The 17,048-nt window shown below is 43.6% G+C and overlaps 1 protein-coding gene across 1 annotated transcript in view; it reads left to right on the top strand.

Moving 5' to 3' along the window:
* Nucleotides 1-17,048, top strand: part of LOC137438726 (uncharacterized) — a 230,457-nt gene that overhangs the window by 66,092 nt on the left and 147,317 nt on the right. Inside the window, exons 7-10 of the mRNA XM_068134015.2 lie at nucleotides 3,083-3,136; nucleotides 13,037-13,081; nucleotides 13,425-13,478; nucleotides 15,687-15,731. Coding sequence (XP_067990116.2) covers nucleotides 3,083-3,136; nucleotides 13,037-13,081; nucleotides 13,425-13,478; nucleotides 15,687-15,731 — 198 coding nt within the window. The remainder of the gene's footprint in view (nucleotides 1-3,082; nucleotides 3,137-13,036; nucleotides 13,082-13,424; nucleotides 13,479-15,686; nucleotides 15,732-17,048) is intronic.

Genomic DNA, 17,048 nt, shown 5'->3' with positions numbered 1-17,048 from the left:
TTAAAGTGATTCTTCACCACTGAGAGATAGGACCAAAAACGAAAGTAAGGAATAGTATTTCAAAAATGTATTGGGCCTGATATGCTCTACTGGATCAGGCATTGCATGGTAGAGGTTTGCGCTCTATCGAGTGCCCTTCTAGTTTTGCCCACCTCGGAAGGTATGACAGGCTGAGTCGACCCCCCTGGCGTTAATTCAGTGATCAACCAGGATTCGAACCCAGGATCCTAGGATCCTAAGGCCCTTCTAGTTACCCTAACGGTATTGAAGAGGATGTTGAATTTGGGTCCGTTTGTTTGTCTGTCTGTCTGTTTGTCCACACAGAACATGAGTATGCTTTTCTCTGAAACTGTTTTTTTTTTTTTTTTTTTTTTTTTTTTGTATACAAGATCGAGGCTCGTGACAGAGCTAACATTAATCACACAAAAAGTCAAACCGACACATAAAACACAAAAAAAAAAGGGGGAGCGGTAGACAAGATGGGGAGAGAGGGGGAAGCACACAAATACAACATTTGAGAGCAGGGAAATTTGATTGACTTATATAGGGTTGGGTTTCTAAGGCTTATATCAAAATATTAACTTATATCAAATAAGTCTTTTAAGGTGAAAGCGCGATGACGTCACCACGTCACGCGGCACGAATGCGCGCCTGTGTCGTTGGAGGTATTGACTTCTATAGGGTTGGTTTTCTAAGGCTTATATCAAGATATTAACTTATATCAAATAAGTCTTTTAAGGTGAAAGCGCGATGACGTCACCACGTCACGCGGCACGAATGCGCGCCTGTGTCGTTGGAGGTATTGACTTCTATAGGGTTGGTTCTCTAAGGCTTATATCAAAATATTAACTTATATCAAATAAGTCTTTTAAGGTGAAAGCGCGATGACGTCACGCGGCCTTGCCTAGATGTAGGCCGCACCTCATTTTGTCGAATAAAGTGGTATTCGGGTGGTTCCGGTATTTGGGACCGCAGGGACGGAAAGTGCAGGTACGGGGTGCCAGTCACTCCCCAGCCGGCCCGCTCTGAAGGTTCGGATCGGGACACCGGGATTCATTCCGGTCGCCCGGTCGGCCCGGAGGTGGGGGTGCGGGGCCTGTCACGGAACGTCAAAACAAACGGCCTGCCGGGGCCGCCCAAAAGTCGGGCGTGAGGGGCGCGTCCACTAATGGAACGCCTCTCGCTTCCCAGATCGAGGGCCACGTGGTCAGGAGAACCTCGTCCCTTCTGGTTGCCTTGCCGTCCCACCGTGAGCCCTGGTCAGGGTGCACTTCAAACTAAGCTTAAGTGTCAAGCGTTAAGTTCCTCCTTGCCCTCGCAAGGGAAAGGCTAGGGTCAAGCTCTTCCAAATTTCCAAACACTAGAAATCGGACCTCTCAAATTAATTAATTAATTTGTTAATACATCTCAGTCGCCCGCGACCTCTCCAGCGTGGGCGTCGAACCAGTCCATTTCCGGTGCGACCGGGCCGAATATCGGCCCGGCCGTGGCCGAAACCGTTGATTCCGCCGTAGCACGCTAACGCGTAAGCTCACGCGTCCCTGGTCCGCCGGGGCTCCGCGGGTGTCCTACCGTGCCCGGCGCCGCTATTCTCTCAAACTTCCGGGAGTAGGTGCCGGTGCCCGGGGACGGAGTTCGCTGTCTAAACATGGTAGCGCTAGGCCAGTGGGACCGCCGGGACCCACGTGCACTCACACGTTGTTCTGCGCGTGGGCGGCAGTATCAGACCGGGGCGCCCAAACGCTCCCCGGCTAAAGTTCATCCTGGAAGTGCCCACATTGTGCGGACAAACCCCACCAAGTCGAGGGCCACGTGGTCAGGAGAACCTCGTCCCTTCTGGTCACACTGTGCCTATCGGCCGGCCTCGAAGACCGAAATTGGGACTATGTCACCCTAAAATTTCGGGTGGTTCAGGTGGTCCTCGTTTTCGTGATAATTATGACGTCATAGGTCACTTGGTATGTGCGCCATCTTGGAAAAATCGAAAAACGTTGCACCTCTATACCTCCGAAACCGCTCCATGGAAAAATATTGAAACATGGCTCATTATCAAATACTCCCCAAGGGGAACAACATATATTCTTGATGTCATCGCTGCCTTCATTATGACATCATAATTAGACAAGTAGAACGCTTGATCTGATCAGTTTTAAATTTCTTGAGCGTGATCTTCACAAAAAGGTATGGGAGAATTAAATTGATGACATCATCGATCACATTGTTCAACAGCCTTATTGGAATGAACATAAATCTACGTCGTCAATAAACCACACAAACACAGCAGCTAATAAACACCACACAAACACGTCCTGGCGAGGGTCTGCAATCTCTGATTGCTCTTTCTTGCTCATATCTGTGGCCATATCTAGTCCATACTAATTGGCCGTGTGATGTTTCCCGTGCTCTCTAAAGTCTAAACGATTGATCATTCAGTCATTCGATTAATTTGTTCACTTGTTACATTTTACATTTGCTTGAAATGCTTATAAAGTTTATTATTCCTTATAATTAAACTATAAATTAATTTAAGACAAGTTATCAGTTATTATTTGCTTTTCATATTGCATTTGTAGCCTGGTGTTGGCTTAGTGGTTAGGGTGCTGGCTTGGGATCCTAGGATCCTGGGTTCGAATCTGGGTCGATCACTGAATTAACGCCAGGGGGGTTGACTCAGCCTGTCATCCTTCTGAGGTCGGCAAATTGAGTACCAGTTCACTGATAATTCCCTGTGTGTCGCAAGAGGTGACTAACAGGGTTGGTGGCAGGAAGGGCATCCGACCATAAAACATTGCTTCCAAAAGGGGACCACAGTACCTGAAAAAGGACCAACCCCTGCTCTGCGGGGGAAAAATGGCCTCTAAAGGTGGATGATGATGATTTCATATTGCATTTCTACCTTTCGTATCGTCCGTGCTGGAATCTTTCCACTTTATCCCCTTTTGTTCTTCCAGTCACTTTTAAGAATTACAATGGCAAAAATAATGATGGCAAGGAATTGTGTACTGTAGTTCCTCAATGCGAATTTTATTTATGTACCTTTCATCTCTCGACCTCTTCCCTTATCGATGCCATCCACCCCCAGGGATATCGTGGTACTGTTGGACCTCCTGGCACCTGCGGTCCTCGAGGTCAAAAGGTAGTGTGTATCGTCATTCCCACAAGCACTTTGACCATCGTTGTTCATCTATTAACGTCTTTGAATATCTCATCTTCACAGCGGCCCGTGCACATGGTAGTTCACATAGCCAGTGGCTCACATTGGTTGTGGCTCACATACAGAAGGTTGTGGCTCATGTCGACAGTAGCTCAAATTGATGAAAGCTCACATACGTAGTGGCTCATGACCTCACATAAGCGATGGCTCACATAAATGACTCAAGTAGGCAGTGGCTTATCATGTACACATTGGCATATTTCATTATAACAATTTTATCTACTAAAGTGGAGATGTGGAATATAAATGTTCGTTTTTGAATATGTCTGACTTTGAATTATACTCGTGTCACATTCACTTATTTCAAATCAACACTATTTGTTTCAGCTCAGATAGTTAATGTTTTTCATACAGATGAATGTACAACAAAAAGTAATTCTTCTTTTCATGGAGGAGCTTGTGCTGAGATTCCTGGAAAAACAACAGAGATTATTTTCCTGTTCAACCTGCAAGCAGATGGGATAGACAGCATGCTTAATGAACCCCTTCAAAAATAGCTTTATCTATGATAAAAGCTTTAGTCTGCAAAGCAATAGGACAGCGATTTGTAGTCAAGTTTCTCTTTGCTTCAAAAACCAAACCCAGTTGGAATAACTTTGAGGTTAACTATCACTCACCAATTATTCAGTGAGCAAACGGGTTGGGGATTTCTTTATTTAACTAATGGTCACTTTAGGTCGTGGCAACCTGTGAAATTATTTTTGGCTTAACAAGATATATCAGTAGAGAGATATCTGGAGAAACCTCTAAATGCTATTTCACATGTTCAGAGCATGTCCCTTATTATAACGTGTATGCAATGTGGTTCAAAAACCTCAACATTTACATTAAACTGAATCCGGAGCACCTTTTCACTCCAAGCCACGATTCAACTACAAGGGGGCACTCTCTGAAGTTGTTCAAAGGAAGTTGCTTGGAAATTAGGAGCAAGTCTGTCTTGTCTGGGCCTCTTAATGTCTGGGCCTCTTCTCTGAGAGATTTTGGGGAATCCTTTGTTGTAGGCCTTGATATCTCAGAAGCCTTTGACAGAGTTTGGCATCGGGGTCTGATATCCAAGCTTCCCTCTTTCAGCTTTCCTCCTTCACTCTGCTCTCTCATATCGAGCTTTCTCTCTGACCGCTCTATCTCTGTAATTGTCCATGGCTCAACATCTCCCTCCTTCCCTATCAACAGCGGTGTTCCTCAGGGTTCTGTTCTGTCTCCAACACTCTTCCTTCTTTTTATCAATGACCTCCTTTCTTCTACAAATAACCAAATGCACTCATATGCTGATGACTCAACGTTGCATTCCTCCATGTTTTCCCCATCTGCCCCATCTTCCCTCAATCGATCTGCATCTCGTTTTATTACAACCACCTCTTTAAATTCGGATTTGGACAAGATTTCCCAGTGGGGCAAATGTAACCAGGTTAAGTTGAATGCTTCTAAAACTCAATTTCTTCCCATATCTCTCTCCAAAACTCCTCTCATCCCTCCAATCTCCTTTGAAAGTTCCACAATTACACAATGTGATACAATAAACCTACTAGGTATTACCCTAACTTCAAATCTATCCTGGAATTCACACATTACACAAATAGCTAAATCTGCCTCGAAGAAACTGGGAGTCCTGTTCAGATGTCGAAGATTCTTCTCCTCTCAAGAGTTGCTTCAACTATATAAAGGATTGATTCGTCATTGTATAGGGTACTGCTCTCACATCTGGGGAGGTTCTAGTTCCACATACTTACTGGACAGAATTGAATCCAAAGTCATCCGACTCATCAACTCTCCCAATCTGACCTCAAAACTCGACCCGCTCAAATTACGTCGCAAAGTTGGCTCTCTTTCTCTTTTCTACAGATATTACTTCGGTTTTTGCTCCCAAGAACTTGCTGCCTGTATACCTCCACCATTAGCGAGACCACGGATTACTCGACAAGCCACTACATCTCATGATTATTGTGTGGCCATTGGCAACTCAAGGGTGGGCCGTTATGATGTTTGTTTCTCCCCCTCCACTGCCAAACTCTGGAACTCTTTACCTTCACATGTCTTTCTGAACACTTATGATCTTCCCCTTTTCAAAAAGCAGATTCTCTGCTTTCTCAAAAACTCTTAGACTATTCTCTCCTTCTATACTTTTCTATCAATGCAGCTCTTTTATTTGGCCTGGCCTCGATGAGGATGACATAGTCTGTGCCTGGAGCCTTCTACATTTAAAAAAAAAAAAATTCTTATCTCATCTTCTTAATCTTATCAAGCTCTTATCTTCCCCCATCCAAAACCTTGATCTTTTCTACCCCCGCTAATTTCACCCCAGATCCACTTCTTTGAAATACCAACTTCTGTCCTGGAAGTCCTTGCAGTGTCCTTGTGTTTTATACTTCTCCCACCCCCCCCCCACCCCCCTTCCCACGCCTCCTCCCCTCAAGCTCTCTCCCTCTCACAGATCTCCCGATGTCCCTGCTCCAAAATGTTGTGTTTGTGCTTCCCCTTCTCTCCCCATCTTGTCTACCGCTCCCTTTATTATATGTTTTGTGTGTCTGATTTTTTGTGTGATAAATGTTAGCTCTTTCACGAGCCTCGATCCTGTATACAAAAAAAAAAAAAAGTTCTTAAGCAGTCAAGTGATTGATAACTGGAACGGTTTACCATAGCATGCTGTCTATGTTAGCTTGCTCGGTTCAGTCATTAGGTCGTTCCATCTCGATTCTCGAAAAGATGATCTCATAAATTGGTTCGTGATATCCGGATGTCTGGACGTCAATCCATCTGTCCGTTAACTTTTTGCTATTTTTGCTACTCCTCCCGTATCACCCGCCTGATTGCGCTGAAACTTGACACATGAATACAAGGCGGTATCCCGCAAAATCACGTGGGCTTCAATTTTTCGAATTCGGGTTGTGGGGGTGGGTTAACCCCCAAATTATTTACTAACTGATTGCTCTGAAACTGATACAGCCCCTCTACTCGATGGCTTGCAAAATCGCTCAGGCTTCGTTTTTTCGTTTTTGGATCATGGGGGCTCTGAGAGCAGGGGGGACCCCAAAACATTGGATCTCTACTCTTCCCTTATTTACCAACATATTGTTTTGAAACCCGATAGAGCCCTTCCACTCGATGGCCTGCACAATCGCTCGACCAGGCTTCGATTTTTCGATTTCGTATTATGGGGGCTCCCAGCAGGGGTTACTCCCATGAAACTTTGTCCAGATCCCTACTCTTCCCTTATTTACCAACCGATTGCTCTGAAACTCGATAGAGACCTTCTTCTCAATGGACTGCAGGATCGTTTGGTCTTAGATTTTTCGATTCCAGATCATGGGGCCTCCCAGGGGTCCAAGGGGGCTCCCTAAGGGTCCCCCAAAATCAGCAAAGGTCTGAACGACAACCTCAACAGATGACCATCAGCCCACTCAGGGCTATTTTTTTTTTTTAATTAGCTTGCGCAAGCACTGGTGGGGGGAAATATTTGACTTTAACGAAATGATTGTACATGGGTTAGGTTTCGCTGAAGCAGATACTGGGAACTACAGGAATCTACCACATTTCCTGTAGCATGATGACGATGATGATCATGATCATTATCACAATGTTATGTAGATGGCCCATGTAGGAAGTGGGATTCAAACTTGAAACACCGGCAAAACTCGAAAAAATTGTGCTAAGTGCTGATATTTAATGGAGACACTGATAACTGACCAGTCCATGATATTCTAGGGTTAACTTCAATCATATCCTAGGATAAACTTCAATTGGCAGACTGATTACCATTGATATCTGGCAAGCAGATTAATTTAACCACACTATTTAACCACCGGTTGTCCAGCACATGGAACACAAGATGAGTCTTGAAGTGCTCCACTTATTCCCAGCCATGTGATAATTCCCATGCACTGAACCTCTTTGTGAAGAGCACCAAGCATTTTTTCCATTCGGAGCCATCGGATATACAGTGCAATGTAGAGTACCATTTTGATCAATTTCTGTACTAATTCGCGATTTTGCTTTTCTTTTTGTTATCTCACATGGGGTGAGGGTGAGGTGAAGGGAGGGGGAATGACACACAACCTCAACTCAGGTTCTTGTATCAGAGACAAGGTCTTCGACACACTGTATTGCACTTTTACTTTTTCTTTGGTTGAGGGATTTTTGAGGACACCACCTTTTCACACGTAATATTTTGATGTCCATCCAAAGTTGTCCTGAGGACATTAAGAATCGACCACTTTGTGGGCTGGCATCACATGTGACCAGATGCAGATGGGGCATGCAAATGACCACACGTAATATTTTGATGTCCATCCAAAGTTGCCCTGAGGACATTAAGAATCCACCACTTTGTGGGCTGGCATCACTTGTGACCAGATGCAAATGGGGCATGCAAATGACCACATCTATGAAGGTTATTAATAAGCCAGATGAGCGTGTTACTAACGACCCAATAGTGACGCGGAAGCTTTCACAAGAGCCTATGAGTTTCCAAAAGCAGAGAATCTCAGTCCTGCTATCCTAAAGCTAGATTTGAACCCACAACCTTTGGGATATAAGTTCATTGTTGTCGCCACTTGGCCACCAACTTATCTGGGACAAAGCAAAAGAAGGAGGATTCTAGGTGGGAAAATTAAGAAGAATACGTTTGATAAAAGCATGATGTGGGGGGAAGAAAAATAGATTAATAAGAGGATAGGGCAAGAGAGTTGAGGACTCCTTACTATAATTGATGGACCGGTGTGTGTTTGGCGCGCTACTCCTCCTACAGTTCTGGGCCGATTACATCCAGACTTACTACATATCCCAACATCCAGACTTACTACTTAATGAGCATGATCCCAATTCGTTGATAGGGGTGTTTTTATCTTTGCCGGTGGTCTGGGGGGGTGTCTGGGGGAGAAGAAGCGAATTCTCTATGTAAATGTGTATCATGTAGCTCCGCTCCAGGTGGGAGAGTGTATTACAAGTCCCAACCCTTTACGGTACACCATTCCTGTCCCCACGCTTTCCAGTGCAGTTAGGTGTTTTGAATTATGCAGCAAGAGATACTTTGGAGAGTTATTTTGAATTACATGTTTGAATAAGGATAATAGCATAACCCCCCTGGCCGCTCCCATTGGGAGCGGGTCCTTCTAGTTGGGTATAAACTAGAGAACATACACCACATGGCCGAAAGTATGTGGAGACCCGAATATCATACCCATATGTGCTCGTCGAACATCTCATTCCAAAATAATGGGCATTAATATGGAGTTGGTCCCCCCTTTGCTGCTATAACAGACTCCACTCTTCTGGGAAGGCTTTCCACTAGATGTTTGGAAGGAGGCTTTCCACAAAGATGTTTGATGGGGTTGCGGTCAGGGCTCTGTGCAGGCCAGTCAAGTTCTTCCACACCGATCTCGACAAACCATTTCTCTATGGACCTCGCTTTGTGCACAGGGGCATTGTCATGCTGAACCAGGAAAGGGCCTTCCCCAAACTGTTGCCACAAAGTTGGAAGCACACAATCGTCTAGAATGCAATTGTATGCTGTAGTGTTAAGATTTCCCTTCACCTGAACTAAGGGGCCAAGCCCGAACCATGAAAAACAGCCCCAGACCATTCATTATTCCTCCTCCACCAAACTTTACAGTTGGCATTATGCATCCGGGCAGGTAGCGTTCTCCTGGCATCCGCCAAACCCAGATTCATCCGTCCGGATGGTGAAGCGAGATTCATCACTCCACAGAACGCGTTTCCACTGCTCCAGAGTCCAATGGTGGTGAGCTTTACACCACTCCAGCCGACGCTTGGTATTGCGCATGGTGATCTTAGACTTGTGTGCGGCTGCTCGACCATAGAAACACATATCATGAAGCTCCCGACGAACAGTTGTTGTGCTGACGTTGCTTCATGAGGCAGTTGGGAACTCGGTAGTGAGTGTTGCAACCAAGCACAGACGATTTTTACGTGCTTCAGCACTCGGCGGTCCTGTTCTGTGAGCTTGTGTGGTCTGCCACTTCGCGGCTGAGCTGTTGTTGCTCCTAGACGTTTCCACTTCACAATAACAGCACTTACAGTTGACCGGGGCAAGTCTAGCACGGCAGAAATTTGACGAACTGGCTTGTTGGAAAGGTGGCATCCAATGACGGTGCCACGTTGAAAGTCACTGAGCTTTTCAGTACGGCCCATATTCTATGACCAATGTTTGTCTATGGAGATTGCATGGCTGTGTGCTTGATTTTATATACCTTTCAGCAATGGGTGTGGCGGAAACAGCCAAATCCACCAATTAGAAGGGGTGCCTACATACTTTTGACCATGCGGTGTGTATGGGAAATGGCAGAGGTCAAATCCACACTTTTACCTTATATGATATATCTTTAGAACCTTCATCCACCACCTTTTACCAAGTGCTTTCCAGAATTATAATGCATTTATTTATAGTTCAGCAAAATCGAGGCCAGCCTCTTGCTAAGCTGAATATGTTGTATATACAAAGTATATGTGTATGATCACGGTGTGTACCCCGATTTAGAATAGGTACGCCGTATCCCTGCGCATCGTAAGAGCGTGACCAAGGATTGGCGTCAGGAAGGGCATCCGGCAATAAAAACATTGCCTCAAACAGGGAACCGTGATTGTCATGGGGCCCGCAAGGCTAACCCCTGCTCTAGCGAGGAAAATGGCCTTAAAACGATCATTCATTCATTTATTTTAGAAAGTACATGTATATACAAAGCACGTTGTTGGCCAATGGACTAGTGCTGGCCTGGTTCCCTTACTCAACTCGCTCGTGCAGTTTTTAGACTGCATCGTGCATTGGCATGAGACCCGGTAAGAGATCAAAGACGATGTTCGGTTAACTGATTATGCTTCATAAACTCTGGAACAGCAAGAGTCATTTGCAACCGTAAGAATAATCACCACATAAAATAAATGTCTCTTCAAATAAGCGAGAAAGTGGGATTGGAAGCAAAACTTAATCAATATCAGAATCTAATATGAGAATTGCAATGAAATTGTCCCATCGTGTAGAATACACCACGTTTATGAGCAACACCTGATATTTGTGATTCTGTCTAATCGCCACGTCTGACAGTAGTTATGATTCCAGTTTGACAGCTGGCCACATTGGCCTATGAAAGCCTTCGATCATCAGTAAATCCTTGGCCTCACATCACAGTTGAAAAACTAGAATGGCACTCGTAGAACAAATACCTCCTCCGCCAGGCTAAGCAGTTTAACTTTTTTTATCCTACTGATAAAAAAAATCAGGAAAAACTGGAATGGCACTTGTACAGCAAATACCTCCTCTGCCAGGCAAAACAGTTTACATTTTTTTATCCCACTGATAAAAAAAATCAGGAAAAACTGGAATGGCACTCGGAGAGCAAATACCTCCTCCGCCAGGCAAAACAGTTTACATTTTTTATCTCACTGATAAAAAAAAATCAGGAAAAACTGGAATGGCACTCGGAGAGGAAATACCTCCTCCGCCAGGCAAAACAGTTTACATTTTTTATCCCACTGATAAAAAAAATCAGGAAAAACTGGAATGGCACTGGGAGAGCAAATACCTCCTCCGCCAGGCAAAACAGTTTACATTTTTTTATCCCACTGATAAAAAAAATCAGGAAAAACTGGAATGGCACTTGTGGAGCAAATACCACGTCCACCAGGCAAAACAATTTACTTTTTTTTTTATCCCACTGATAGGTCAGATTTGCATCCAGACCTAAACCACAATGAAATTTGATTGTTCTTCTCACCTACCCAACTCATCCTCCAAGTTTCGTCTGAATCCATCCATATATTTTTGAGATATCATGCTATATATCGTTTTTGGCCTTATCTCTTAATGGTGAAGAATCAATTTAATCATTCTGGAACATGGATCTTCACCAAAATCGAATATATTTAACCTTGTCGTACACCCAACCTAGCTGTCCCTGAAGTTTCGTCCGAATCCGTCCATATAGACTACATATAATTTTGGCCCTGTCAATCAATGGTGAAGAATTACTTAAAATTCGCAAATTTGGATCCGGATCTTCACCAAAATCGAAATAAATCACCCTTGTCACACACCCAACCTTTCCACGCAATTGTCCTAATCCATCCATAACTTTGAGATATCCTGCACACAGACAGACAAACAGACATGGGTGAAAATATAACCTCTGTCCACCTTTGGTGGCAGAGGTAATAAGGGTGATTGTTCATTTTTAAAGTGCAAAAAGTTTTAGTAAACATATGTATATTGAAGGCCTCATTTCCGATTGCATATTGGAACAAGATTCGCTCACGGAGTCCTCCTGCTGGTTGCATCACCACTGAGGCACAGCTGTTGCTGCTGCACACGAGGGCAGGAATTTGTAATTTGTTCAGGATGCCAGCACAAACTCACCAACTTCTCATCAAAAGACACCGTTGGATCTTCAACATCCACCAATTAAATGCTAGCAGATGGGACACCCGGCTCAATATCCATTCAAGGGATGGCGCACACATTTATGCAATACCTTGCCTGCGAAGCACCAATCTGACGGTTTATAGTCGGGTCGAGACTCGAACTCCGATAAGACAGCTCAAAGGTAGGTAGGCCACCTCTGAGCTATCCTATTAGCCGAAACTAGTTATATCGCAGTGAGAGCAGTTCCTACTTGAGTAGTGTCATGTTTGCATATTGAGTCTTGTGTACAGATGAAAGTTATTTGGTGTTTTGTGCGCTTTCTCTGCTGCAGAAAATACTTTTTTTGGAGGATGACCCATTGTAGAGTTCAAATATGTGACTAACCACATCTCTCCATGCAAATAACCACTAGCTATTTGAAAAAAGAGTATGATATGGATAACCACATTGTACAAATAACCACAGCTCTGAATACAAATTTTCACTTTATAAATGTCCAAAGCTCTCTTTGGAGTGCAGCGGCTCGATTGCCACACTCATGTGACAGAATGGTGACCTGTTCAAGATTAGTTCTTCGGTAGTAGTAACATTCACGACTTGCTACTTCACTAGTTTTTATTAGTTACTTCTTCCTACTTATGATGATTATTATTATTATTATTATTAGGAGTAGTATTATTAATTACTAGTTCTTATTAGAACTTATTAGTTCTTAGGTATTCACTACTTGCTACGGACGCCACAATACTTTGTCAAAGAGCAGGTAGGAATCCGCAACCACCACCACCACCACCAAACCTCTGTACAAATAACCACCACTCCAGGGAAGCGGTGCTGTATACAAATAACTACACATCTCCATACAAATAACTACACATCTCCATACAAATAACTACACATCTCCATACAAATAACTACACATCTCCATACAAATAACTACACATCTCCATACAAATAACTACACATCTCCATACAAATAACTACACATCTCCATACAAATAACTACACATCTCCATACAAATAACTACACATCTCCATACAAATAACTACACATCTCCATACAAATAACTACACATCTCCATACAAATAACTACACATCTCCATACAAATAACTACACATCTCCATACAAATAACTACACATCTCCATACAAATAACTACACATCTCCATACAAATAACTACACATCTCCATACAAATAACTACACATCTCCATACAAATAACTACACATCTCCATACAAATAACTACACATCTCCATAAAATAAATACACATCTCCATACAAATAACTACACATCTCCATACAAATAACTACACATCTCCATACAAATAACTACACATCTCCATACAAATAACTACACATCTCCATACAAATAACTACACATCTCCATACAAATAACTACAACTCTGTGCTAATAGCTGTGTCATATTCTACCCCCCATTTGTCTATCAGGGACACAAAGGATTTCCCGGTCCTCGTGGAGTTCCTGGAAGTCAGGTAAGTTTGCATTCAAGTCAATGAACAATGGAGATAAAAACAAAAATTAAGAATTGAAGTTGCCTTCCTATGCAGGCGTAGAACACGAGTGAATTAAAAAGTCGTGAGGTGAATTATGAGGGGAGAATGTGGGACAAACGTAAATGGAACATTTGGCTTCACTGTCGTAAAGAATAGCATGCTCTGTAGTTAAGATGCACAATCAGTACCTGCTGTGACGTTCCATCCAGTACTACCACAGTCTACACATTCCTCCTTTTTCTGCAAAAGTGCACCTCGGTATGACCTCTCGGTGATACACCTCAGCCTGATTTCCATTTCTTGTCTTTTTACTCTTCGGCAGGGCCTCGTCGGAGAACCCGGAAGCCGAGGAAAGCAGGGTTTTCCTGGAAGACAGGTGCTGAAAATGATAGGTCTTACGTTGGAAGGGGGTAGGAGGTTTGTGGTTTGAAGATGTTCAGTGGTTCAAAAAAGGCATTTTCGGATTGAAATGTTTTGTGTTTTGTTTAATTTTCCATGCAGTAGAAATAGAGATGTTCTTTATTCAAAAGGCAGTTTGCAAAATGAAAAGTTCATTAGCTCCGCCACCAAAGGTGGATAAACATTATTTTTAACCCCTGGTGTGTTTGTCTGAGAGTCGGATATCTCAAAAAGTTATGTATAGATTGGGATTAAACTTGGTGGGCAGGTTGGGTGTGTCACAAGGACGACTCGATTCGATTTTGGTGAAGATCCAGATCCGGATCCGGATACTAGAATTCATGGTGATGCTCCACCATTGGGAGATAGGGCCAAAAACGATACATCACATTATATCTCAAGAAGTTATGGACGGCTTTGGACGAAATTTGGTGGACATCTTGGGTGTGTCACAAGGACGACTCGATTCTATTTTGGTGAAGATCCAGATCCGGATCCGGATACTAGAATTCATGGTGATGCTCCACCATTGGGAGATAGGGCCAAAAACGATACATCACATTATATCTCAAGAAGTTATGGATGGCTTTGGACGAAATTTGGTGGACATCTTGGGTGTGTGACAAGGACGACTCGATTCGATTTTGGTGAAGATCCAGATCCGGATCCGGATGCTAGAATTTCACGGTGATTTCGATGATTTTTTTTTTTGTATACAAGATCGAGGCTCGTGAAAGAGCTAACATTAATCACACAGAAAGACAAACCGACACATAAAACATAACATGGGGAGCGGTAGACAAGATGGGGAGAGAGGGGGAAGGACACAAACAACATTTGAGAGCAGGGACATCGAGAGATCTGTGGGAGGGAGAGGGCTGTGGGGGGGGGGAGGGGAGAGGGGATGTGGGATGTGGAGAGGGGATGTGGAGGGGAGAGGGGGATGGGGGATGGGGGGAGGGGAGTGGGGGGAGGGGAGGGGAACGGGGGGGAGGGGAGGAGAGGGGGGAGGGGAGGAGAGGGGGGGAGGGGAATGGGGGGAGGGGAGTGGGGGGAGGGGAAGAGAGGGGAGGGGGAGGGGAGGGGGGGGGTAGGGGGGAGGGGAGGGGATTTGATGATTTCGATGATTTCGACGGTGATTTCGATGATTTGGGTAGGCTCCACCATTGGGAGATAGGGCCAAAAACGATACATCACATTATGTCTCAAGAAGTTATGGACGGCTTTCGACGAAATTTGGTGGACAGCTTGGGTGTGTGACAAGGACAAATTGATAAGATTTTGGTGAAGATCTAGATCCGTATCCGAGAATTTCTTAATTTTTAAGTGATTCTTCACCATTAAGAGATGGGGCCAAAAATATATATAGCATGATATTTCAAAGTTGTGCACGGATTATGATAAAACTTGGTCGATGATTTGGGTAGGCGATAAAAACAAGCTAATTCGATTTTGGTTAAGATCCGGATGCAAATCCAGCCAATCAGTGGGATACAAAACGTAAACTGTTCACCCTGGTGGAGTTATGCACTCTACCTAGTGCCATTCTAGTTTACTTATCCATCATATATCTCTTTAACTCCACAAGACTAACTTATTTCAGGTAAACATACAATATTTGGTTAATGTAAATCTGTTACATGTATTTGTGGTACACGACAGTGATGCTGCTACTGTGCTGCGTTCAGCAAAAACAGCTTCCTGGTCCAGCGGCTTCTGGTGGCCCATGCTGTGATCACCATCGTTGCTTCAAGAAGCAACACACTCTTGCTGCAGCACAGAATCATTACGTTAAATGGTGGATTTAATGTATTTTCGAGTCATTAAGCTGTAATACTTTGATATGGGTCTGGAGTGTTGTCGGCTCTTTTCCTAGACGGTCATTATTTGTACAGAGGGGGTTGGGGAGATGGGGAGAGGGGGAAGCAAATCTTGTTATTTAATTATCCCCATCTATAAGAGCCTCGCTTGTGCTCTGTTTAGTTTTGACACGGTCATGACTGCCAAGCAACATAATTCCCTCGCCAAATATCCCTCCCACTCCATCTAGCGAAACAAGAAAAACCATCTGTTTGGTGCATTTTCCAAAATGGACTTTTGCTCTCTTGGAGAACATGAGCGAAGTTGTGCAGTTTCCCTTCCACCCAACAACGTGTCCCTTAACTCTACATGCCTTGTGTTGCAGGGATTCCCTGGGCCAATCGGAAAGCCAGGCCCAAAGCAAATGAAGGTGAGTTTCAGTTGAGGTTTTGTTTGTACTGAGATGCCAGTTCTTCGCGATCGAACAAAAACATTTCCTTCTGGAGTTGACGTTGATGAGACATGCCTTCAATAGTTGCAGGTAGTCCTAAATTTAGAATTGCTCCGTTATATGTTTGTGCAGTCCCCTTGAGGCTTGCATGCGCAGCTGTTAACATGGATGAAAGGAATTGCCACCGGTATTCTGATGGAGACACACTGGCGTTCCTAACCGGCCAAACATGGAGTCGATTCGTCTGTGCGGATCTCGAGCGATTTGCCTCCATCTTACTGTGACTTCAATCAACAGGCTTTCCCTCGCTATTACGTGTTTGTTGCATAACGTTTTTCTCTCGAATATAACCCCGTAATTGATGCTCAGTAAGAGATCGTTCAATGCGTTAAGGAATTCCCCCCTAATTGGCCAGAAGCCATTGACATCATGTCTGCGTTTCTCGCAATATCCACAAGGGATTTCTGCACATCGGATTTCAGGGTCGGCATGATGGTTTTCTCGACTTGTTTTCTTCTCAGCCGAATCGGGTGTGATTTTACAATTTCATATTAATCCACTGGAATTGAAAATACAGGCCATTTGATGTCAAATGCTTTTGCGATTTTGGAAAACTCCTGGGATTTATGGCAGCACATGTTGTATACTTTTGCCGGTTAACGTCACACGAATGATGTTGAGTAATATGGCCAGGATTAATGAAAATAGGGACTATATAATGCAATGGGCGGTCTTGGAGCATGTGATACAAGGTAAGGATCTCGTGGTGGTAATGGATATGGGGGTAAGCTGCACAGTGCAGGTAGCTATTGGTAAAGCTCATACATTGTATTCTAGTCAGGTTCACTATATTAACAAATATAATTTCGTTCAAATTTTTTGGAGATTAGCAAAACTATACATTTTTTTGAATATTCAGAGCATGAGGAATGCAAAAATTAATGTTGGCATTTGCGTAGACACCTTTGCGAAAATGACACAGGACAGGGATGAAGATAGTCAGGTTCACTATGTTAACAAATATAATTTCGTTCAAAATGTTGGGATTAGCAAACCTGTACATTTTTGGAATCATCAGAGCATGGAGAATCCGAAAATCAATGTTGGCATTTGCACAGACACCTGCATGGGCGCCATTTTGGATTTTCAAAATGGCCGCCATAAAATACATATTTTGCACTATCTCGGCTTCTAGTCAACCTAGAGACTTAATTAAATATGCTAATCCTATGTTTTCTGGGTCAAGGAATCCAATAAAGGCCTCAAAATAGTGCTCAGGATTATAGAAAAGCAACA

This window comes from Myxine glutinosa, chromosome 13 (genome assembly GCF_964187855.1).
Source record: "Myxine glutinosa chromosome 13, kmMyxGlut1.1, whole genome shotgun sequence".
In the NCBI taxonomy this organism is placed as follows: Eukaryota; Metazoa; Chordata; class Myxini; order Myxiniformes; family Myxinidae; genus Myxine; species Myxine glutinosa.
The sequence above is the reverse complement of the archived record's forward strand: the minus strand, read 5'-3'. Positions and strand labels throughout refer to the sequence as shown.